General features: G+C 52.5%; 5 protein-coding genes across 5 annotated transcripts; 1 reads left to right on the top strand and 4 right to left on the bottom strand.

The window, feature by feature from the left end:
- Positions 1-719: 719 nt before the first annotated feature.
- On the bottom strand, positions 720-1835 carry BDZ83DRAFT_568661 (SURF4 family protein; the record flags this gene model as incomplete). Its single annotated transcript, XM_060504102.1, has 4 exons — positions 720-857; positions 917-1410; positions 1469-1581; positions 1669-1835. 4 exons carry the CDS (start codon positions 1833-1835, stop codon positions 720-722), a joined length of 912 nt encoding a protein of 303 aa, XP_060369341.1.
- A 1776-nt stretch (positions 1836-3611) lies between these two features.
- Positions 3612-5110, bottom strand: BDZ83DRAFT_716417 (S-adenosyl-L-methionine-dependent methyltransferase; the record flags this gene model as incomplete). Its single annotated transcript, XM_060511851.1, has 8 exons — positions 3612-3657; positions 3708-4127; positions 4187-4324; positions 4385-4422; positions 4471-4625; positions 4675-4716; positions 4776-4866; positions 5015-5110. 8 exons carry the CDS (start codon positions 5108-5110, stop codon positions 3612-3614), a joined length of 1026 nt encoding a protein of 341 aa, XP_060369340.1.
- A 2845-nt stretch (positions 5111-7955) lies between these two features.
- Positions 7956-9752, bottom strand: BDZ83DRAFT_691237 (cytochrome P450; the record flags this gene model as incomplete). The annotated part of the gene is made up of 4 exons (XM_060511312.1): positions 7956-8320; positions 8390-8704; positions 8811-9590; positions 9678-9752. 4 exons carry the CDS (start codon positions 9750-9752, stop codon positions 7988-7990), a joined length of 1503 nt encoding a protein of 500 aa, XP_060369339.1. The 3' UTR covers positions 7956-7987.
- Positions 9753-12827: 3075 nt separating this feature from the next.
- Positions 12828-13964, top strand: BDZ83DRAFT_716415 (shikimate/quinate 5-dehydrogenase; the record flags this gene model as incomplete). The annotated part of the gene is made up of 1 exon (XM_060511850.1): positions 12828-13964. The coding sequence occupies one exon, from the start codon at positions 12828-12830 to the stop codon at positions 13962-13964; it is 1137 nt and encodes a 378-aa protein (XP_060369338.1).
- Positions 13965-15289: 1325 nt separating this feature from the next.
- On the bottom strand, positions 15290-16663 carry BDZ83DRAFT_748391 (NADH:flavin oxidoreductase/NADH oxidase; the record flags this gene model as incomplete). The annotated part of the gene is made up of 2 exons (XM_060513606.1): positions 15290-15907; positions 15977-16663. 2 exons carry the CDS (start codon positions 16661-16663, stop codon positions 15290-15292), a joined length of 1305 nt encoding a protein of 434 aa, XP_060369337.1.
- Positions 16664-17988: the final 1325 nt, after the last annotated feature.

Raw genomic sequence — 17988 nt, 5'->3', positions numbered from 1 at the left:
TTTGAGAAACCAAAAAAAAATCGAATTGGTCATGAAAAACTTGTGAGGATAGTTGGAAAGAAACAAGTAAGCAACGGGAACATATGATGCCAGGCCCTCGACATCCTGCATACGGGTTCCTAGAGGGGTCGTTGAAGACCTGCATATGATCCACATCAAATCTCACCCAATCGCAAAGAGTCTTCTCGACGGTTGTGTTCCCCTCATTGTTGTAGCCACCTTTGATGCAAGTCACCTCGACCGAGTAGCCAATTCCAGCCCCCTTCTTCGCCTTAGTGCCGGAGCTTGGCGGACGCCTTTGACCAGGATTAGGGGTCAACAGTCCACACATTGTCGAGTTCCAGCTTAGACCATCTGGCGAACCTCAGGACAGTCATTCAGCAGCAGACACGATACGAGGGGGTATCCAGAGACTTGTATGAACTTGAATATATCTTCTCCATTTCCTAAGCGCACTGCTTAAACTGTCCTTTTCCCACTATTCAATCCTTTCTGTGTCTACCCATCATATATGCGGCGATGGGATCCCGTTGACCCAACGCCCAAAAAAATGCAACTGCAGTGCGGGAACAAGGTTGCAAGCCTTTTGAATGCCATTCGTAATGCCAAGAAAGCGACTAGATGATATCGATTGTCGTTCGTCTTTCTTTTCCCTAAAGGTATGAGATCAGCCCTTCCGAAACTGGGCTTTGTGTTTTTCCTCCTCAGGAGTTCTTCTCCTAGTAAACCTTCTTCTTCTCGTCGATGGAAAACTGTCCAGGTCCGGCGTTGACGAGCAGGAGAAGACCGCCGACAATAGAGAGGATCTGGAAAAAGTCGTACTTGGCGAAGTCCTTGTGGGGGTGGTGCTCATGCAGCTGCAAATCATTAGCATACACACGTCGGGCATTGAAAGAGGAAAGCTGGAAACGCTTACAGTCCAGAAGTTGTTAACGAGGATGTTGAAGATGCTGAGAATCAGGACCAGGAGAGTGGCGCTGAACTTGGCCTTGAAACCGACAACAACCATGACGCAGGCAACGAAGCCAACCAGGGAGGTAATGATGCGCCAGACAGACCAGGAGCCGCTGAAGACGAAGCCGACGAAGAGGAAGATGAGCAGGACACGGCCAGCAAGCTGAAAGTACATCTTGCGGTCCTTCTCGTCAAGCTGGGGCAGACCAGCAAAAGCCTTGGTCTTGCGAACCCACGAATCGGAGAGAACCATGAGAAGACCACCAATGACTGACAGGTTGCGGAGGAAGAAGTTGAGGTCGAAGATCAAGCCGTATCCCAGAGCCTGCGTAACGACGACGCCCATAAGGCCGGCGACCGCGTAGTCGGAGTACTTGCGGATAATGACGAGAGTGGAGCATGCGACCATGGCGAGGACGTTGACGATGAGGAACAGGTGGGTGATACCCGAGGGAACTGTACAAAGTTAGCACATCCGATTATTAGCGCAGATGTTGTAGAATTGGAGACATACTGTGGCGGTAATCGTGAAGGTACAGGAGCTGGTCGCTCCATTGCGTAATGATTCTAAGAGCATCTTCGAGGAAGGTAACGACGATCAGGAAGCGACCAATCGCAGGCAGATAACTATCGGGCAATGTTAGCCAACATCAGACTCACGCAATGGCGAGCTATCCGACAGCTCCCTGTCAAGATGCCGAGGTTCCAACTCACGGCTTGATTGGCTCGCTGAGAGTGTCCAGCATGTCTTCAATCTTGCTCGTCTGTTGACGGATCATGTCCAAGGGGCTGGACTCGGAGCTGTCGCCACTGGGACCGCCAAAGGAGGCGGAGGGGCCACCGGCACCCAAGCCGTAGGAAGGGCCTCTCTGTTGAGCCATCGCGGGGAGCGGGAGATCGACGAAGGGAGTGAGGTCGTAGGAGAGGTAGACGTGGCTGTTGCACAAGAAGGTACAGACAGACCAGCTGTTCGATCTGGTGACTTTATTTCTTTCGAGTCGTCGTTTTGGTCGTCGGAAACGACGGAGTTTTCTGGTGGAGAGACGAGGGGTCTGAACCGTGAGGCGAAAAAAATGAGGGTTGACCGCAGTTGAGATCCGAGGGCTGGCCTTGACCTTGACGTTTCGGCAAAGGTAATTGGGGGTGGGAGGGTTTGCGACGATGGAGAAAGACAGAGAGGTAGAGGAAAGGATTGACAAAGGTAGACCGTTGGCGCTCTTGGGAGAGAGTTGTCGTGGCAGTGCCGTGAACTGTGGAGGGTCTTGGGTTTGTGTGTCGAAAAAGAAGGGGAGCGACTTTTGAGTGTCGAAGGGAACGAAATGGAGAAACCAGAGGGCAAGCTGGCCTGAATGGCGTGGATGACTTCAGATTTGGTACAATGTGTCCTTTCGAGCCTCCCGCGATGGCTACTCAGTGCTCAGAGGTCCGAGGTACCCACTTTTTAGACAGAACACCCAGAAAGGGTAGGTCGCTGGGATGTACCTGCACCTCCCTTCGGTACATGGATCTTTGCCGTAGACACCCGCCCCGGCTGAGGTACTCAAGAGGGGGAAAAGTACCGGCCACACACATCTCACACAATTGGAAGCCATAAGGTAGTTAGCACACCCGACACCTCGCTTGTCTCCGTCTCCAGCGGCACAAGCAGTAACCTCCACTGTATTTGCACCTTATTAACAGCCACCTCGCCTTCAAGCTTCAATGTGCCCGCCCACGAGCCTACGGCTCGAGGTACGTATCCGCAGATGGTGGACTGCAACCATCCGTTTGAGCCACTGAGGTCTTGCCGCTTGCCCGTTCTAAACTACTGCGTGTGGGCGGTTGGCCCCTGCACGGCTTTGTCCCTGAATTCGGCACGAACGCCTAATTCTATTTTTTTTCCCCTCTTTTCTCTGAGTACCTGGGTAGCTCCAGCTTCAACCCGCTTTTTGCCTCCGTGTGTTTTACATTGGTTGCGAGCGTGGATGCTCTTCATGGCGAACACGAACCAGCAGAAAAACCTACTCACATTACATCGAGTTGCTGCAGAGATTTGAAGTCTTTACTTCTTGATATTGCCCGAAATACAATCCAGACCAAAGAGCTCTCAGGCAAGGGATAAAGGTAGTGAGTTGTCAACTTTCACTTTGCTTGAAGCTCTGAGCTTCCATCACCTGATTGGCAGGCCATCCCTTGCCTCACTTGCAACCTTCCTTTACTGGTTGGCGGCTTCTCGCGGGGAGCTGTTATCAACGAACACAGCTTAGAGTCCTAGGTGATGTCTTCACCAACTGCCCTCTTCATCTTCGCGCCAGATTCTGCATGTTCGTGAACATTTGAACGGCAATCGAGCCGGAGGTTCGTCGGATCTTTCGGTTAGAAGAGGGCGCACATCTTAATGGCATTGTGAGGCGAGTCAGTCAAGCATGAATCTTAAACCACGCCCGGGCTTCGTTCTTCAGCAGAACACATGACTTGACCAGTTTGCAATTCTGAAATGATGGGCAGAAGATACTGCGAGTTTTTTACACACGCATCGAGATCTACTGAGAACAAGGCGAACTGAAAGACACGGGACACCGTCCAAACAGCTCACGCATCTCGGATGGATGGGGGCCATTCACAAAAAGCATGCTAAAATTGAACGGAACTCCAAATCATGAGACCTTCATCGAACCTCAGCCCCTCTCATTCACCGCCGGCTTCCTCCCCCAAACAGAATACCTAATCTCAGTTAGTAAATCCCCACGGTGCTTCAGAACGGTCAAACTCACACTGAAAAGTATGCGTGAATATTCCGATCATTGATATCCTTCCGCACATCGACAAGGAACACAAGAACCGCCTCCCTCGACCACCCGTGGATCCGAGTGAACGGCGCCATAATGAAGCCCTCCATACCCGCAGTCAAATTCTCATTCTGCCAGACGCCGAGCTCCTTATACTTGTGATGCCGCGGCCAGGAGTTGGTCGGCCACTTGTACCTCTCCAAGACGACGTCGCGGAACCCGATCTCGACCATCATGTCCTTGAGCTCCGGTATGTCCTGATACGGACGACCCAGCTTCCCCATGGCCTCGCCAAGGAGTTTGAGGGATTTGGTGAAGGCGAGATCGTCGGTTAGGGTTCCGTCGTCTGAGGTTGGGATTAGGTCCATCTCGTTCAGCTCGAGGTAGCCGCCGGGTGTGAGGTTGCTGGAAGTATTAGTTGATACAAGTTCCCGTGTCGGCCTTCTGGATTGGGGATGGCTTACTCGTAACAATTTTGTAGGTATTTCCTCCAGTCCGCAAGACTGGATGTCATCAGACGACTGTGGATATAGTCAAACGGTCTCGAAAACGTCCATGGCTCCTCGATGTCGTCAATATCAAACTTCACATTGGGAGGTACGCTGAGATGGTCAGTTCATCATCCCAGCTTCACATGACGGTGTACATCAATGAACACTCACAACTCCGGTTGAGCGGCTGAAAGATCGATTCCCAGAACCTAGAAGGCGTCAGTTGGTGTTTTGGTCAAAGACCGTTTTGGGCTTACTTCAGCTTCCGGGTGTTCATCGCCAAACTCGATAGCCCATAATCCGGTCCCAGTACCGACATCCAGAACGCGATTTACGGGAAAGTCTGGGTCGTTTGGTGGTGCGGTTCCCAGACGGTTGTCGAAGGTAAGCAGCCACAAATTGTGTTGCAAGTCTACTTACGTGAGAGGTCTCTCTGGGTTCCCACAGCGAAGAAGACTTACCTAGTCTGTCGTTCTCTCTCTCATCATTCGGGTAGCTATATTCTATGTGCCCGTCAGAAGCCCGGACACCATGGGGGGTCTCGAGGGAGTAAAGCTCTCACTTCCATCTTTGTACCGATGATATGTTCTGCCGTTCTCCTTTCTGTAATCGAGAATGGAGGCGCTCACGCTCGTAGTTGACGATGCAGTGCCCTAAATTGAATATCATCAGCATGTCTTCCGGACAATCAAGGCAGTGCCAAACCGTCGTACTCCGTAATCTGATGTGGCATCATCTGCAGCCTGTAGGTTTTGATATCAGTAAAGCTATACTGCAAATAACAGAGACGAGTCACATCACCTCCTCAGCAGCAAGCACCGCTGCATTCCCAGCGTGGTCTTGAGGCGACTGAGGCTGGGCCGGACTCGATGACGCAGGACTCCTGGGCGAAGGCATGATAACGGTTCTGTAAAGGTTTCAGGTTTGCTTTCCGCTCACTCACGCAGTCTTCATGCCCCAAGAATAAAGTTTGATTTATTTAGTAAACAGAGACAACCCTCAACATAGAGACTCCATAGCTTTCCAATACCCCTCTCTATTTCACCTCAGGACTATTTGTATCAATGCGACAGCGAGAAGTCGGTGACCAACGAGCCGTAAGCGACAGCGAATCCTTACCCCGGATGCCAATGTCGCAGTGTCCAACTCCATGACTCGAGACCCTGTCCCTGGACGGTTCTACCAATCCGCTCGCGGGACGATACGAACCAAGTGGGCTTCTTCAGACGGATCAGCGAAAATAGACAGATGTTGGTCCTAGATTTACGACCAACTGCCGGTGTACCTTATCTGACTACGTGTGTAAGAGAACCTGCGGACGGATTGGGTATCATTCAATGGAGCGAAAGACATTGCTCCATTATAGGAAGGACCCGGGTGGAGAAATTGTTCAATTAGAGTAATGGAAGTACGAGGCTGTTTCCTCCTAAGTAAAGCAAGCTCTGTCCCGGGAAACCTCGAGTCTCGGAGCCGCTCCGGCCCCGGACTCTATGGTGGATCTCTGAATGTCCTCGAGCCGCGCGCCACCTGCTTTGCCGTTCGTAACTCCCTACAGGGGCCTGTCGCTATGGAGACTGCACCGTTATACCATGTCATCCGGGTGGTCGGATTGTCCTACATGAACTTTGAATCTGAGACTCGGGAGCATAACAGCTTGTCAGATGGGTTCATGGATTGATAGATGTTCAGAGCTTGTGTGAACAATGACACTCGGAAGGCGTTCTCAAGCACTCTTGGCTATGGTTTTTTACCGCTGCGACGGTCTTGTCCAGACAGCACAGGAAGGCTGGTGGTGGAATAGGTTCCCGATGCCATGAAGAATTAGACTGCCGTGGGAGGTGACTTGGCGTCCATATTTGAAGACGACATTTGAAGTAAAAGATGAGGATATCGATATCCGATGGTGGCACCTTACAACAATGGATGGGAAAGGCACATCTATACCCTCAACGTGGACCAGGTTTCTGCTCTATAATTATTGTGTCTTGCTACCCCTTTCACTTTTATTCATCATCCGAAATGGCTCTCTTCTGCTGAGGTGCGATCATCCACAACTCACCGGTCCCAAGTGGTGAAAGAGGAGACGCACATCGTCGACTCAACTATATGGCACCTGGGACCTTTGTTTAGCAAAGATGCTAAGTAGAGGGGACCGAGGCCTTCTGAATAAGAAATCCGATCATGGACGATCTTCCGCGAAGTTTGCGGCTGAAATGGGAATTGATAAATCGGCTAGTTTTGGGCCAGTCAAGAGGTCTTCAGGATAAGGGCCTTGCATCGGCGTCGTGAATCGACAGACGAGTGGCGTACAGTTACATTCATCTACCCTGCTCTCGGCTGTTGGAGACTCAGACTTTACTGAAAACCAAAAAGTTTGACTCCTCAACCCAGCTCTTTCCACGTTTGTTTCCTCTGTTGCGTATAGATTTTGTTTGATAGCATTGCATAGGCAAACGAGGCTCGGGACTCAATTGACGTCGTTTTCACATTCCGACATCCAACTTAAAAGCTAGCCACAGGAAGATTCTGAATGTTAATGCGCCAATCCACTATTTGCTCACACACAATCGCGACTGTCGGCCGGAGTTATGAATTGGACGAGGGACAAGCGTGGATGACAATCCTTTCCCGCCAGGGAATTGGCACCCGTCTCACTCCAGGTCTTTTACTCAGTGACAGACAGCATCAACAATCGCAGAGTGAGAGTCTTAGCCATTCAGACTTTCGGTCATTGGCTGTCTGGGCTCATATGTTCACTAAATGTATGTAAGCTATTGATTGCACTTCACGACATGTCGTATTTAGTAGTGTTGGTGTGATCGTGATGAGGTCAAGTCTAAGGTCTCAGATAGAATCTACAAGACTTTTTTGGGGAGGAGGCTGCAACCCCATGAACCTGGTAGCTTCATAGATCAACATAGTCAGGATAGTTCGCCAGTCTACCGTCCAGGCGTTGATGCAGTGTCTTTGAGTTAGCACGGTAGACGTTTCGCAGTATAGAGTGGGCGGTTTCAAGAGCTAGGATAACGTCGTTTGGATAAGACTATTTGCTTGGGATGCGAGCTTCACTAGTATGTACCAAACTCTTAGCCTGTGATGTGTCGCTGGCGTAAAGTAAGGGGTTCAGACATCCCACGGAGACGCGGTAATGAGGGCAACCGCGACCAGTTTTGGCCTTCAGGCTTCAGACTTCAGACCTCTCTTATTACCCTAGTGATCTTCTCTGTCTTGAGACGAAGCCCATTGGCGTCATGAGTAACTCGTGACTTTCGGAGTATTCCATCCTGTAGATTACTCGAGTAGGGATGGAAAGGCAGTGGTATGGAGTTAAGATTTATCAACCTTGGGCCCTCTTGCGTAGCTCTGGGTGTACTTGTTCTGGATTATACGATACGGCTATAAGTCGCTTCTGAGCTGGAGGTCCTTCTGAACGATGCGTTGCAAACTGCCTCAAGTCGCAGAAAAGTTGCCTTGGTCCATGCGAGAGCTCCAGCACAATGTCTTGCCTCTTCATTATAGAGAATAGATAGAGAATCGAGACTAAGATAAGTGGACACAACTTGTAATTCCTGAGGTTATCTGTCACACCTTCCATCGGAAGGACTTGAAGGACCGCAAACAGTCCGCTTGTCGACCTGATCTATGTCTGAATTTGACTGATCCAAGACAGCCTCACAAACTAAATAAATGCCTTGAACCCTTGACAAGCTAAAAGCAAGGTTTCCAAATGCTGAACACAAAACCACGCTCCTATCAACCATCTTTCAACTCCACTTACTCCACAGCCTTAACCGCCGGCGTCAAGTGCACCATCAGTGGCGGCTTATTGTAGAGAATGTAGACGTCGTGGTCGATCCAGCCCTTGCTCTGGGCAGCCAGCTGAAGGTCAAAGTTCCAGATGACCTTGGCGAGGATCATCTTCATCTCGGCGTAGGCGAGGTTCATGCCCAGGCAGTTGCGGGGTCCGATGTGGAAGGGCTTAAGGGCCTCGAGGTGGTCGTCGGCGAAAGCCGGATCGTCGAGCCAGCGCTCCGGGTGGAATTCAAAGGGTTTCGAGAAGATCTTTTCGTTGTGGTAGAGGGCCCAATGGGCGACGCCGATTGTGGTCTGAAGGATAGGTACGGGCGTTAGCTTGGTTAAAGGGGGTAAATGGGGAGGGCGCTTCTGAGAACGCACATTTCCAGGGATCCAATGTCCAAGAATCTCTTGTCCAGAGGGCGGCGTAATACGCGGAAGCGCGACGGGAACGGGAGGATAAGATCGCAGGGTCTCCTCGAGGACGGCGTGGAGGTACTCGAGCTTGGCGGTGCTGAGGAGGTCAATCTCGTCTTCATTCTGGAACGAGGTCCTGACCTCCTTTTGGAGCTTAGCCAGCTTGTCTGGGTTGGTCAGGAGGAGGTAGGTGCAGCCCGACAGAGCCGTCGCTGTCGTCTCGGAGCCGGCGACAATGAGGACGCCTGAGTTCTCGTACATCTCTGGCATGTTCATTGGCTGCCAACGCCCTGTTAGTATCTGAGAATTGACCAAGAGATGGGAGTTCTGCCTTTCGTCGCGTTTTGTAGGCGCAGAGGTAATTAAGTGTAGGGAGGTTTCTTACCTGGGCTCCCTTCTTAAGCATGGTTTCCGCAAAGTCAGGTCTCGGTGTGCCGAGAGATACTCTTTGGTCGACCTTTTCACGGACGAATAGCTTGTGAGCCATGCCCTTCTTCATGACTTCCTTGGGGATAAAGGCCTTGAGAATGGGTTCAAGGACCTTGAAGCTCCTGGTGATGTTGACCATGCAAATCATCTTGATGTTGGAGAAGATCACCTTGACCCAGGGGTGGTAGTCAGACTTGTCAAGGCATCCAAATGACTGTCCAAAAGCGAGATCACCAATAATGTCAAAGGTGGTGTAGTTGTACCACGATACGACGTCGACAGGGCCCTTGCTGCAGATACCGTGGAGTCGCTCGATTAAGAGGTCAATGTAGCTCTTAATGATGGGCTGCTGCTCCTGCATGCTCTTGGCGGAGAAGCCGTTGGACAGGATGCGGCGGTAGCGGGAGTGGTCCTCGCGGTTGGCCGAGATGATGTCCATGTGGTTCTTGTCGATGAAGTCCGGATCTTTGGCGTTCTCCTCGGTCTTGCCCTTGCGATGGCCCATAATCTCCTTCATTGCGTCTGGGTGCTGGAAGGACAGCTCGTTGGGCGAGACGCGGATGATTTCGGCGTCGTAGTACTGGTGGAGGGCGAGTATCTCCTTGTGTGTCTGGCCGCGGGCGCCCATCAATGCGTAGGGGATACGGGTAGCGGCCCATAGCTTGGGGCCAGGGTACTTGCAGAGAGGGTGGAATGTTACGTTGTAGATGATTTGAAGGAGGAGGCAGATGACAACCTGAGAGTGTTAGGAAATTTCGACTCTGTTGAGGTGAAGGAGAGAATAGGCTATGGGATTAGTATACGGAGGGAGATGTATACTTACTAGTGAAATTGCTACTAGAGGCCATAGAATAAAAGGTGAGAGTCTTGAGCTCCCAAATTGGTTTTCTGGCAGCATCTTGGTTGCGCTATTTCTGGGCTGAGTGAGCAGAGGTCGGCACGCAACCTGTCTAGAACGAACAGTTTCTCGCCGCTCGTTTCTGTAGGAGATTTCTGAGAGAACAATATTAGAGTGTGGTGATAGAGTCTTATCAAAGTCTCAAACGCGGAGGGCACTGGGGGCTCTTATATGCCACTCGGACTGTCTTCGTCGACATAACTTTCAGAGCAAAGGAGTACGACATGACAGTATAACCCTCAAATCCCTACAGATTACAACGTCACAATGTTTACTATACGCTCACCGGTCATTGGCAAAGCAGGGTATCCGCACACCAGGCCATCGGCAGGCAAAACACCATACAAGGCGCAGGTTCTTTCTCCCCCCCCCCTCCACCCTCCCTCCCCACGCGGAGCCGTCAAGAGGCCGTCTTGCATAATGCAACGAGACGCTCAATGTACAATGGTGAATGAGCATCCTCCGCGTCAGTCAGTATGCGAGAGGGCCAACTCCGCTACACACTCACACGAATGCGAGGTAGGCTAATATCAGCGCCAGCGACCGGCCCGCCGCGCGTCATAGTTCCCCGGCATGGGTGATCGACTAGTGCCCATCTACAATCTGCCACTAGGAAGCCAACCTTACTCGTCGGAACTTATTATTCGTCCACTCTTTTTGAGGACGACAGGAGGCTTGGAAGGCCATGTCGTTCCTGGCCGGAAACCTATCGGCAGTCGACATGTTGCAGGGAGGGGCGGGTGAGAAACGGGTATGCCTGATCCTTCCCGCATCGTGTTGCTGTTGCCCCCATGGTTTTACGATGAGTGTCATGACAAGTCGTCTCCTTCTAGAGAGGGCAGTTCGGCTCCGAGACTCGTAAACTCTGTGACACTGACAATTCTGGGGCACTGGGGCTTAAGTTGAGTTACTGGACTCAATGGTCTGTGGGCCGCTGGGTTCATCTTGGCACGGGGATCTGGACCGGCAGCGTTTGCCGGGGTATGAAGTCAGTCTAAGATGTTAGTTGACAGTCCAAGAACTTTTCGAGGCACTGGCAGGTTTTTTCTCCTTCTTTTGACAAGTTGACACACAGCCGTACGGATATGCACGACGTTGCCGTGCTTCGACGTTGGACGTTGCAGCGCAGTAGCGTTTCCATTGTTTCCAAGACTGCAGAGATTGTCTCAGAAACGACACCACGCGCAGTCCCGCCTACGCACCTCTACGCTCTCTGGTTCGCACGGGCAGATGAGCGGGCATATGGCGTTGTCCCGGGCCCCGAGAAGCGGCATCCCTGCTGCTCGCCCGTTTTCGCTCTTCGTCCATTGTCCGCGTCTTGGCCCGCCTCAAGTCCGCAACGGGCGGGGATGAACTTGTAAACCATGGCACGGTGACACAAAAGGCGGATATCATCTTTCGAAATGTGGTGGGGTTGGGGGCCAAAAACCTGCCGAAGACCTCGCGGTCCCCCCGACTTTTCTTGAACCTTGGTCTCTGGAACTCCGCCGTTTCTTTTTACTGCGCCGCCGGAGGGACGGCGAGTCCACGGCTGCTTGTGCTTACTATTACGGCGCCGGCTTTTGGATGCCTCCCGGGGCGATTGTACGTTCAGATATCATCAAATGGCGGACGGCGGTTGTGACGAACGCTGATCTGCTGACATTCTATTTCCTCCGAACCGGTGGAGGATAGCTATATCTCCGTGCCATCGGCGGAATATTAGGCAAAGACAACTCATTCTGACACTTTGCGCGATGGTGTGGTGGTCGCGTATTGTTCCCCCCCTCGCCAACGTAAGGGTGTGGGAGGGGAGAATGGGCAGTAGTAAGTGGTCCGATCATTGGGCTCAACACAGGGACGTTCGTTTCATCTGCCAGATAACTACCAAAGTCGGCCGAACTACTCACTTCGCTGCTCTTGTATGAAGTTTTACTTCGCCCAACATGATTGACGCCGAGCAACTTAAACGTTCCTGACTCGAAGTCACAACGTGAAATAGCAACGAGAAATGTAAGCAATTCCAGCAAACAAAACCGAAATTACGGCGAATCCTTCTACTTCACGTTGGTCACGGAGGACGCCTGGCCTATTGAACAGAGAACGCCGAATTACTGGAAAATTTCTACTGGTGAAACTAACACCTAACATTACAACTTGACGGCTGCTGGCATAGTCATAGTCAGCTTGCTAGGGCTCCCAACAACCTAGTACTACCGTGCCGAAGGTTTTCTCTCTTCTCGGGCAGGACTTCGCAAGTGACGTGCAGGCGAGGGCTCTATGATAACCGATATGATGCAAGATGGCAATGCCAGCCTGCCTAAGCCAGGCCGGTGGTCGTCCATCTTGCATCGGCCCTGGCGCAAGTCGGCTCCGAATGATACCCCCACCTGCCGGCACGGCGAAGCAAGTCCGGCTTGAAGTCAGCTTGATTCGATGAAATATAGAATGACCTGACTATGACGATGCCCTACATACAGCGAAGTGTTGCCTTCTTTTGTCAAGAGCCCGGCGTATTTTATAGGCTTGGCAGCTCCCTGTTCTGTCACGCAAACGCCGCCCTGATCAAAACCGTTGTTGTGTAACTCACATGCACTCCTGTGGCTTTTGCCCGATGAGGTGGCTTGCATGACTGAGAGTCCAACAGCAAGACATCAAGAATCGCCTATATGACTATTCTCGAGATGCAAAGAGGAGCGAAGCGAATAGGTCGGATGATTTGTCTGATGATGTTCATTTTCGCAGACTTTTCGCATTGAATACGATGCCGCAAACTTGTGGGCAGAAACGGCTTACCCATTCGAACCGGCAGGTCATCCCGAAGGGAGGCTACGCCGAGGCGAGGTATCCGAGATCGGGCCACGGGGACAGGGGACCGATCGGGATCCCCACAGTACAAAACTATCGGAGCGTCACCGGCTTACTTCCGTCCGCACCGAAACTCGTACCACTTCACCAAAGTCTTTTTCGGTTCTTTCTTTCTAATAGAAAAAAGAGCCAGGAGTCTCGTCTGACAAACGAACATCAAACAAAAAAAATCACGTCTCGAATCCTAAAGCCGTCAATCATTAACAGTTCACTACACCTCCAACCAACATGGCCTTCACAGTTCTGTCAGACAACAACGTGAAGCAGCTCTTCCAGGGCTTCGGCCCAGAAGACGTGGCCCTCATGTCCGACGTCCTCACCGACGCATTCCTATCCTACTCCGTCGGCCCCGAAGCGCAATATCAGCCCCACCGCGCCGCCGTCGTCAGACCCGACGGCACCACCGGCCTCTTCATGCCGGCCACGATGAAAGGCGGCATGTCCGTCAAGGTCGTGGGCCTCCCGCCGCCCAACTCTGCGGTATCCGACCTCCGCTGCGTCCTCACCATTTGCGACGGCACCGGCAAGGCCGTGGGGATCATCAACGCCGAGGAACTCACGGCGTTCCGAACCTCGCTCGGCTCTATCCTGCTGTACAGGTACCGCCAGGCGACAGCAAACATCATAGTCTTTGGCGCCGGTAAGCAGGCGCTGTGGCATCTCCGGCTCGCTCTCGTCCTCCGCGGGAAGGACATCAAGACCATCACCATCGTGAACCGCTCAAAGGAACGCCCGGCGAAGCTCATGGAGCGGCTTCAGGCCATGAGCAAGGCCAGCGGCGTGGGAAACACCGACTCGGTGACCTTTACCGTCATCGAAGCGACACCAGACAGCGCACCAGGCAACGCCGAACTGTGCACCGCCGTCGAGGAAAGCGACGTCATCTTCTGCACCACGCCGTCCACGCAGCGCATATTCCCGGCCGAGTGGCTGACTTCGGAGCGCGGCTCGGCCAAGACGCGGTATATCTCGGCCATTGGGTCATACAAGCTCAACATGAAGGAGCTCGACCCAGATTTCCTCCGCGCCGTCGTCGACACGCCTCTTGGAGCCTTCACTTCTGCGGAGGGCGGTGCCAAGAAGGATGGCGTCATCTTTGTGGACAGCCGCGAGGCATGTTTCCTAGAGGCTGGCGAGCTGGTGGAAGCCAAGATCCCCGCTGAGAGGATTGTCGAGGTGGGTGAGTTTACTGATGAGCTTCGCAAGGCGGATGAGGGTGAGGCGGTGTTGTTGCGGGAGTGGCTTGAGAAGGGGTTGATTGTGTACAAGAGTGTTGGTATTGGTATCATGGACTTGTCTCTGGGCAAGGTCATCCTCGAGTTGGCAGCCAAGCATAAGGTTGGCACGATATTGCCAGAGTTCTAAGTTTGTCTTTCACATATCAAATACAATAGAGTCCAAAAAAGTCTATGGTGTAATGCAAGTTCTTCTATTGTAAGCGTGGTGGTGGGCTTCAGTTCTCAACTGCCTGACTCTCGCAGTGACGCTTGGAGGCGCACTTCTCCCAACGCTCTTCTTTCAATGAAAAAAGACAATGAGAAGCCAGAGGTGTAGGCTCAGTAGTTACACAAGCAAAATCCTATAGGCCAGAGAGAGAGGGAGAGGGAGAGAGAGGAGGGGAGTAACAGCCGGCGGAAAACAATGCCACGGTCTCTTAAACTGTTGGGCATAAGGAAAGTGCGAGAATCCTCAGCCTAGCGTCGTAGACTATCACATAATGTTAAATATAGATTAGGACCACGAACGGCTCAGATACCGAGAGTACCACATTCGCGTCTGCGATGTGACCATCCATGAATGGGCCTCCTGATGATTTTTGATTCCCCTGGTGACCAAAGGGGGAAAGCCTCTCACAAAACGCACTTGCATGTTCGCTCAGCTATACCCTCTTCTGTCTATTGGGCATAAGCAGTTCTCGTTGACGTATTCGTTAACGAATCGTACGAGCGAGCTGAGCGAGCATTAAGGGTAAATAGTTGAATTAAAGACTTGTAAATACCATATCTCTTAATAAGATACGTTCATTCTAGTTATCTTTTTCAAACATGGACAATCACTATTCACGTACTCGTGACCGAACAAAGACAATATAAGAAGCCGTGAAAGATGATGAATGTAATGTATGAAACTTGATTAAAAGAGGTTCTTATGCCAGACATAGTCACTTCATCAACAAGGATGACATGTTCGTTGCCACCGGCCGTCGGGACAAGGTCGTCTCAAAATGTCTGCTATTCACGGTTGCTGATTCCAATCATAGATTCAGCAGACCAAATCGATTGCGACTTCTTAATACTCTAACGAGATTCTATCTAGGTGTCAAGGCCCCTTGACCAGGGTTATCTTTCCATCAACCGCTGAGATGAAAACGTTAGAGGGAGATGGGCCCAACATTGATGAGACACATCAAAGTCAACGAGCGAGAATCGTGTACATTACCCAAAATCTATTCAGAGACTCTCAAAAGTCTAGCCATCTTTGAGACTCAGCATCTATCTATGCTTTTCTTTCTACCTCGAGACGATCTAGCAAACCACTACCGTCTGTCTATCCCGCCTAGATCTAACCAGACTACTGTATTCCCATCTCATCTCAGTTCTATAAACAACCCCCCCCCCCCAATCTCGCATCATCATCACCATCTCCTTCTTATATCAGAGCTTCGCGCCCTCCTTCTTCCGACCATGTAGTCAATGCTTCCTCCGCGGCGCCCGGTGGTACTGATTCGACCACTTAATCCTCACACCAATCTCATCCGCAATCTTGTACACGAAATTTGGCTCCCGCAAAAACTGCCTCGCCACAAACACCGCGTCCGCCTGCGTCACCTGCCCATGCTCTTCGTCCACCTCCAACGTCGCCGCGTTGCCCTGATCAACACCATTATGCCCATTCGCCTCCGCGGAACCAGAACCTTGGGCCTGCACAATGCTCCGCGCCATCTCGCCGCTCGAAATCATGCCCACGGCGCCGATAAATAATTTCTTGCCCTCCGCGGCCAGCGCCTCGCGGATCTTGCCGGCGATGCTGACCTGGTAGTACGGCGAGATCTCAATCTTTTGCGCCTCGTTGTTGCCGCCGGAGGAGACGTCCAACAAGTCGACGCCCGCTTCGGGGAGGAGCTTGGCGAGCTTGATGGAGTCCTCTACCATCCACGAGGGCTTGCCGTCGTACTCCATCCACTCTGTTGCCGAGATGCGGAGGAAGAGCGGCATGCCGGATGGGATAACGTCGCGGACGGCCTTGATGACTTCAAAGAGGATGCGGGTGCGGTTCTCGAAGCTGCCGCCGTACTGGTCGGTGCGTTGCTAGAGTTGTGTCAGTATTTTCTGTGCCGCATATTATGATGGGAGGGTCAAGAAGGGGTCAGAACTTACGTTGCTCAGAGGAGAGAGGAACTCTGTAATCAAGTAGCCGTGCGCGCCGTGAATTTCAATGACATCGACACCCGCCTCGACAGCCCTCTTAGCCGACTCAGCAAAGGCCTTGACCACGCCCTGAATTTCCTCAACAGTCAGCTCCCGCGGCGTAGCCCATCCCTCGGTGAAGGGAATCGAGCTCGGCGCAACACAGTCACCAGGCCACCCGCCCTCGCTCTCCAGCGCAAGAGCCTTGCCCTTGGTCTCCGTAATCCACGGCGCCAACGTGCTCGCTTTGCGGCCGGCGTGCGCAAGCTGGATACCCGCAGCCTGGTTCTGTGAATGGATGAAATCAACCACGCGCTTCAGCGGCGCGACCTGGGAGTCCTGCCATAGGCCGACGTCCTCGGGGGAGATGCGGCCGCGGGCCTCGACGCCCGTGGCCTCGATGATGGTCAGCGCCGCGCCGTGCAGGGCGAACTGGCCCAGGTGGACGAGGTGGTAGTCCGTCATGTGGCCATTGTCGGCGGAGTACTGGCACATGGGCGAGACCCAGATGCGGTTATTGAGGGTCAGGTCGCGGATCTGGAGGGGTTGGAAGAGCGTCGGGGCTGCGGGGGCGTCGACGGGGGTGCCGGCGGGGGGCTCCTGGGCCGGGGTGTAAAACGGCACGCCTGGGGCGGCCTTGTTGGCGGTGCCGGTCATGGTTGTCGTCCGGGGAGCTTTTCTCTGCGTCAGGGGAGGTCAGAGACGAGGGTGGTTGTGCGGGGATAAGGTGGCGTGTTTTGCGGCGTTTTCTGGCGATGCTTCGTTTGGAAGGGGAGGGGGCGGGACGTTTGGCCAGTGGTTTCGAGTTGATGAAATGTTGACAGGCAAGCGGGCAGAAAGATAGACCTTGGGAAGGGTCGTCAAGGGGTTTTATCTACAAGGCTAAAAGCGCCGGCTCGAACCCCGGGAACCTATATTCCGTGTCGTCACAGCAGTCGAGTAAGACTTGTCCTGATTTGTAAAGCTGTCGATGCGGGCAGTGGGCAGGGTAAGGTCGGTTGGCAACAAACACCTCGGCATCGAGAAGGCGATATGGAGCATGATGAGCAACAAATCAAACGGCTATTGGATCGAAACCTCTATCTCTAGGCTCATCGCTCCAGGGCAGTGGGGGGTGTATTCTAAAGCAACAAGTTGAGCAACAAAGTCGATTAATCAGCGCGGTCTAAAGTGCGTTCATCTCCAAGCCCGCGGTGCTTCCTACCTTATCCGACGAAACGCCCTACCAAGACGCCCTAAAGCCCACCTTCCGAACGGGCGATTGAATTCCAGTAGGTAGGTTGCTCTTTCCTCAATGAAGCCATCTGATGCTTGCTGAGTAATTGCAGAATGCCATGCGTCAGTCCTGCTGCAAACTGCAGGTCCTCACCTCCTTCAGGTCCTTCCTGTTGAACGGGAATAAGTTTGAATCGAAAACGGCCTCTGTCCGGAGTGGGTCTCCCGAGTGGCGTCATTCCGACTTGTCCCCCCTCCCCTTCCTCCCCGTGGCACCGAATCGGCAGCCGTCCAACACCACCCCAACGGTCCAACCTACCTACCCCTCCATCCCTCTACCCTACCGGTCCTCGCCAAGTTGCGAACCGAGTTTCTGGTTAATGAAGCGCCGTTTCTTTCTCGAAGCCTTCTGCAAAGACTAGTTCACCCGGCAGCGGGGGTTTCAGCTTTGCAGAATGTCACTATTGACTAGGACATGCGAGCAACTATGACGCCCCAGGTCGCATCCGAATGCTTATGCCTGTAGGTAAAACCGACGTCCCCTGCTCACGTCACCCACCAACCCTTTGGCAACAACCAAAACCTCGAGAGCCCAATATCCGCTCTTTGGAATGGCTTCAGTTGTGCCACGTTCCATTATTTACTTCGCACAATCACCAAAGCACGACAATGCGCGAGACCAAGTGATCGAACCTTGCAATTTCATGTATTCATGAACATACTACATTAGACCATGGCCCGTTAAGGGGCTCTTTGGGTCTATATCC

Source organism: Colletotrichum acutatum, assembly GCF_030867785.1.
Source record: "Colletotrichum acutatum strain CBS 112980 chromosome Unknown BDZ83scaffold_12, whole genome shotgun sequence".
In the NCBI taxonomy this organism is placed as follows: Eukaryota; Fungi; Ascomycota; class Sordariomycetes; order Glomerellales; family Glomerellaceae; genus Colletotrichum; species Colletotrichum acutatum.
The sequence above is the reverse complement of the archived record's forward strand: the minus strand, read 5'-3'. Positions and strand labels throughout refer to the sequence as shown.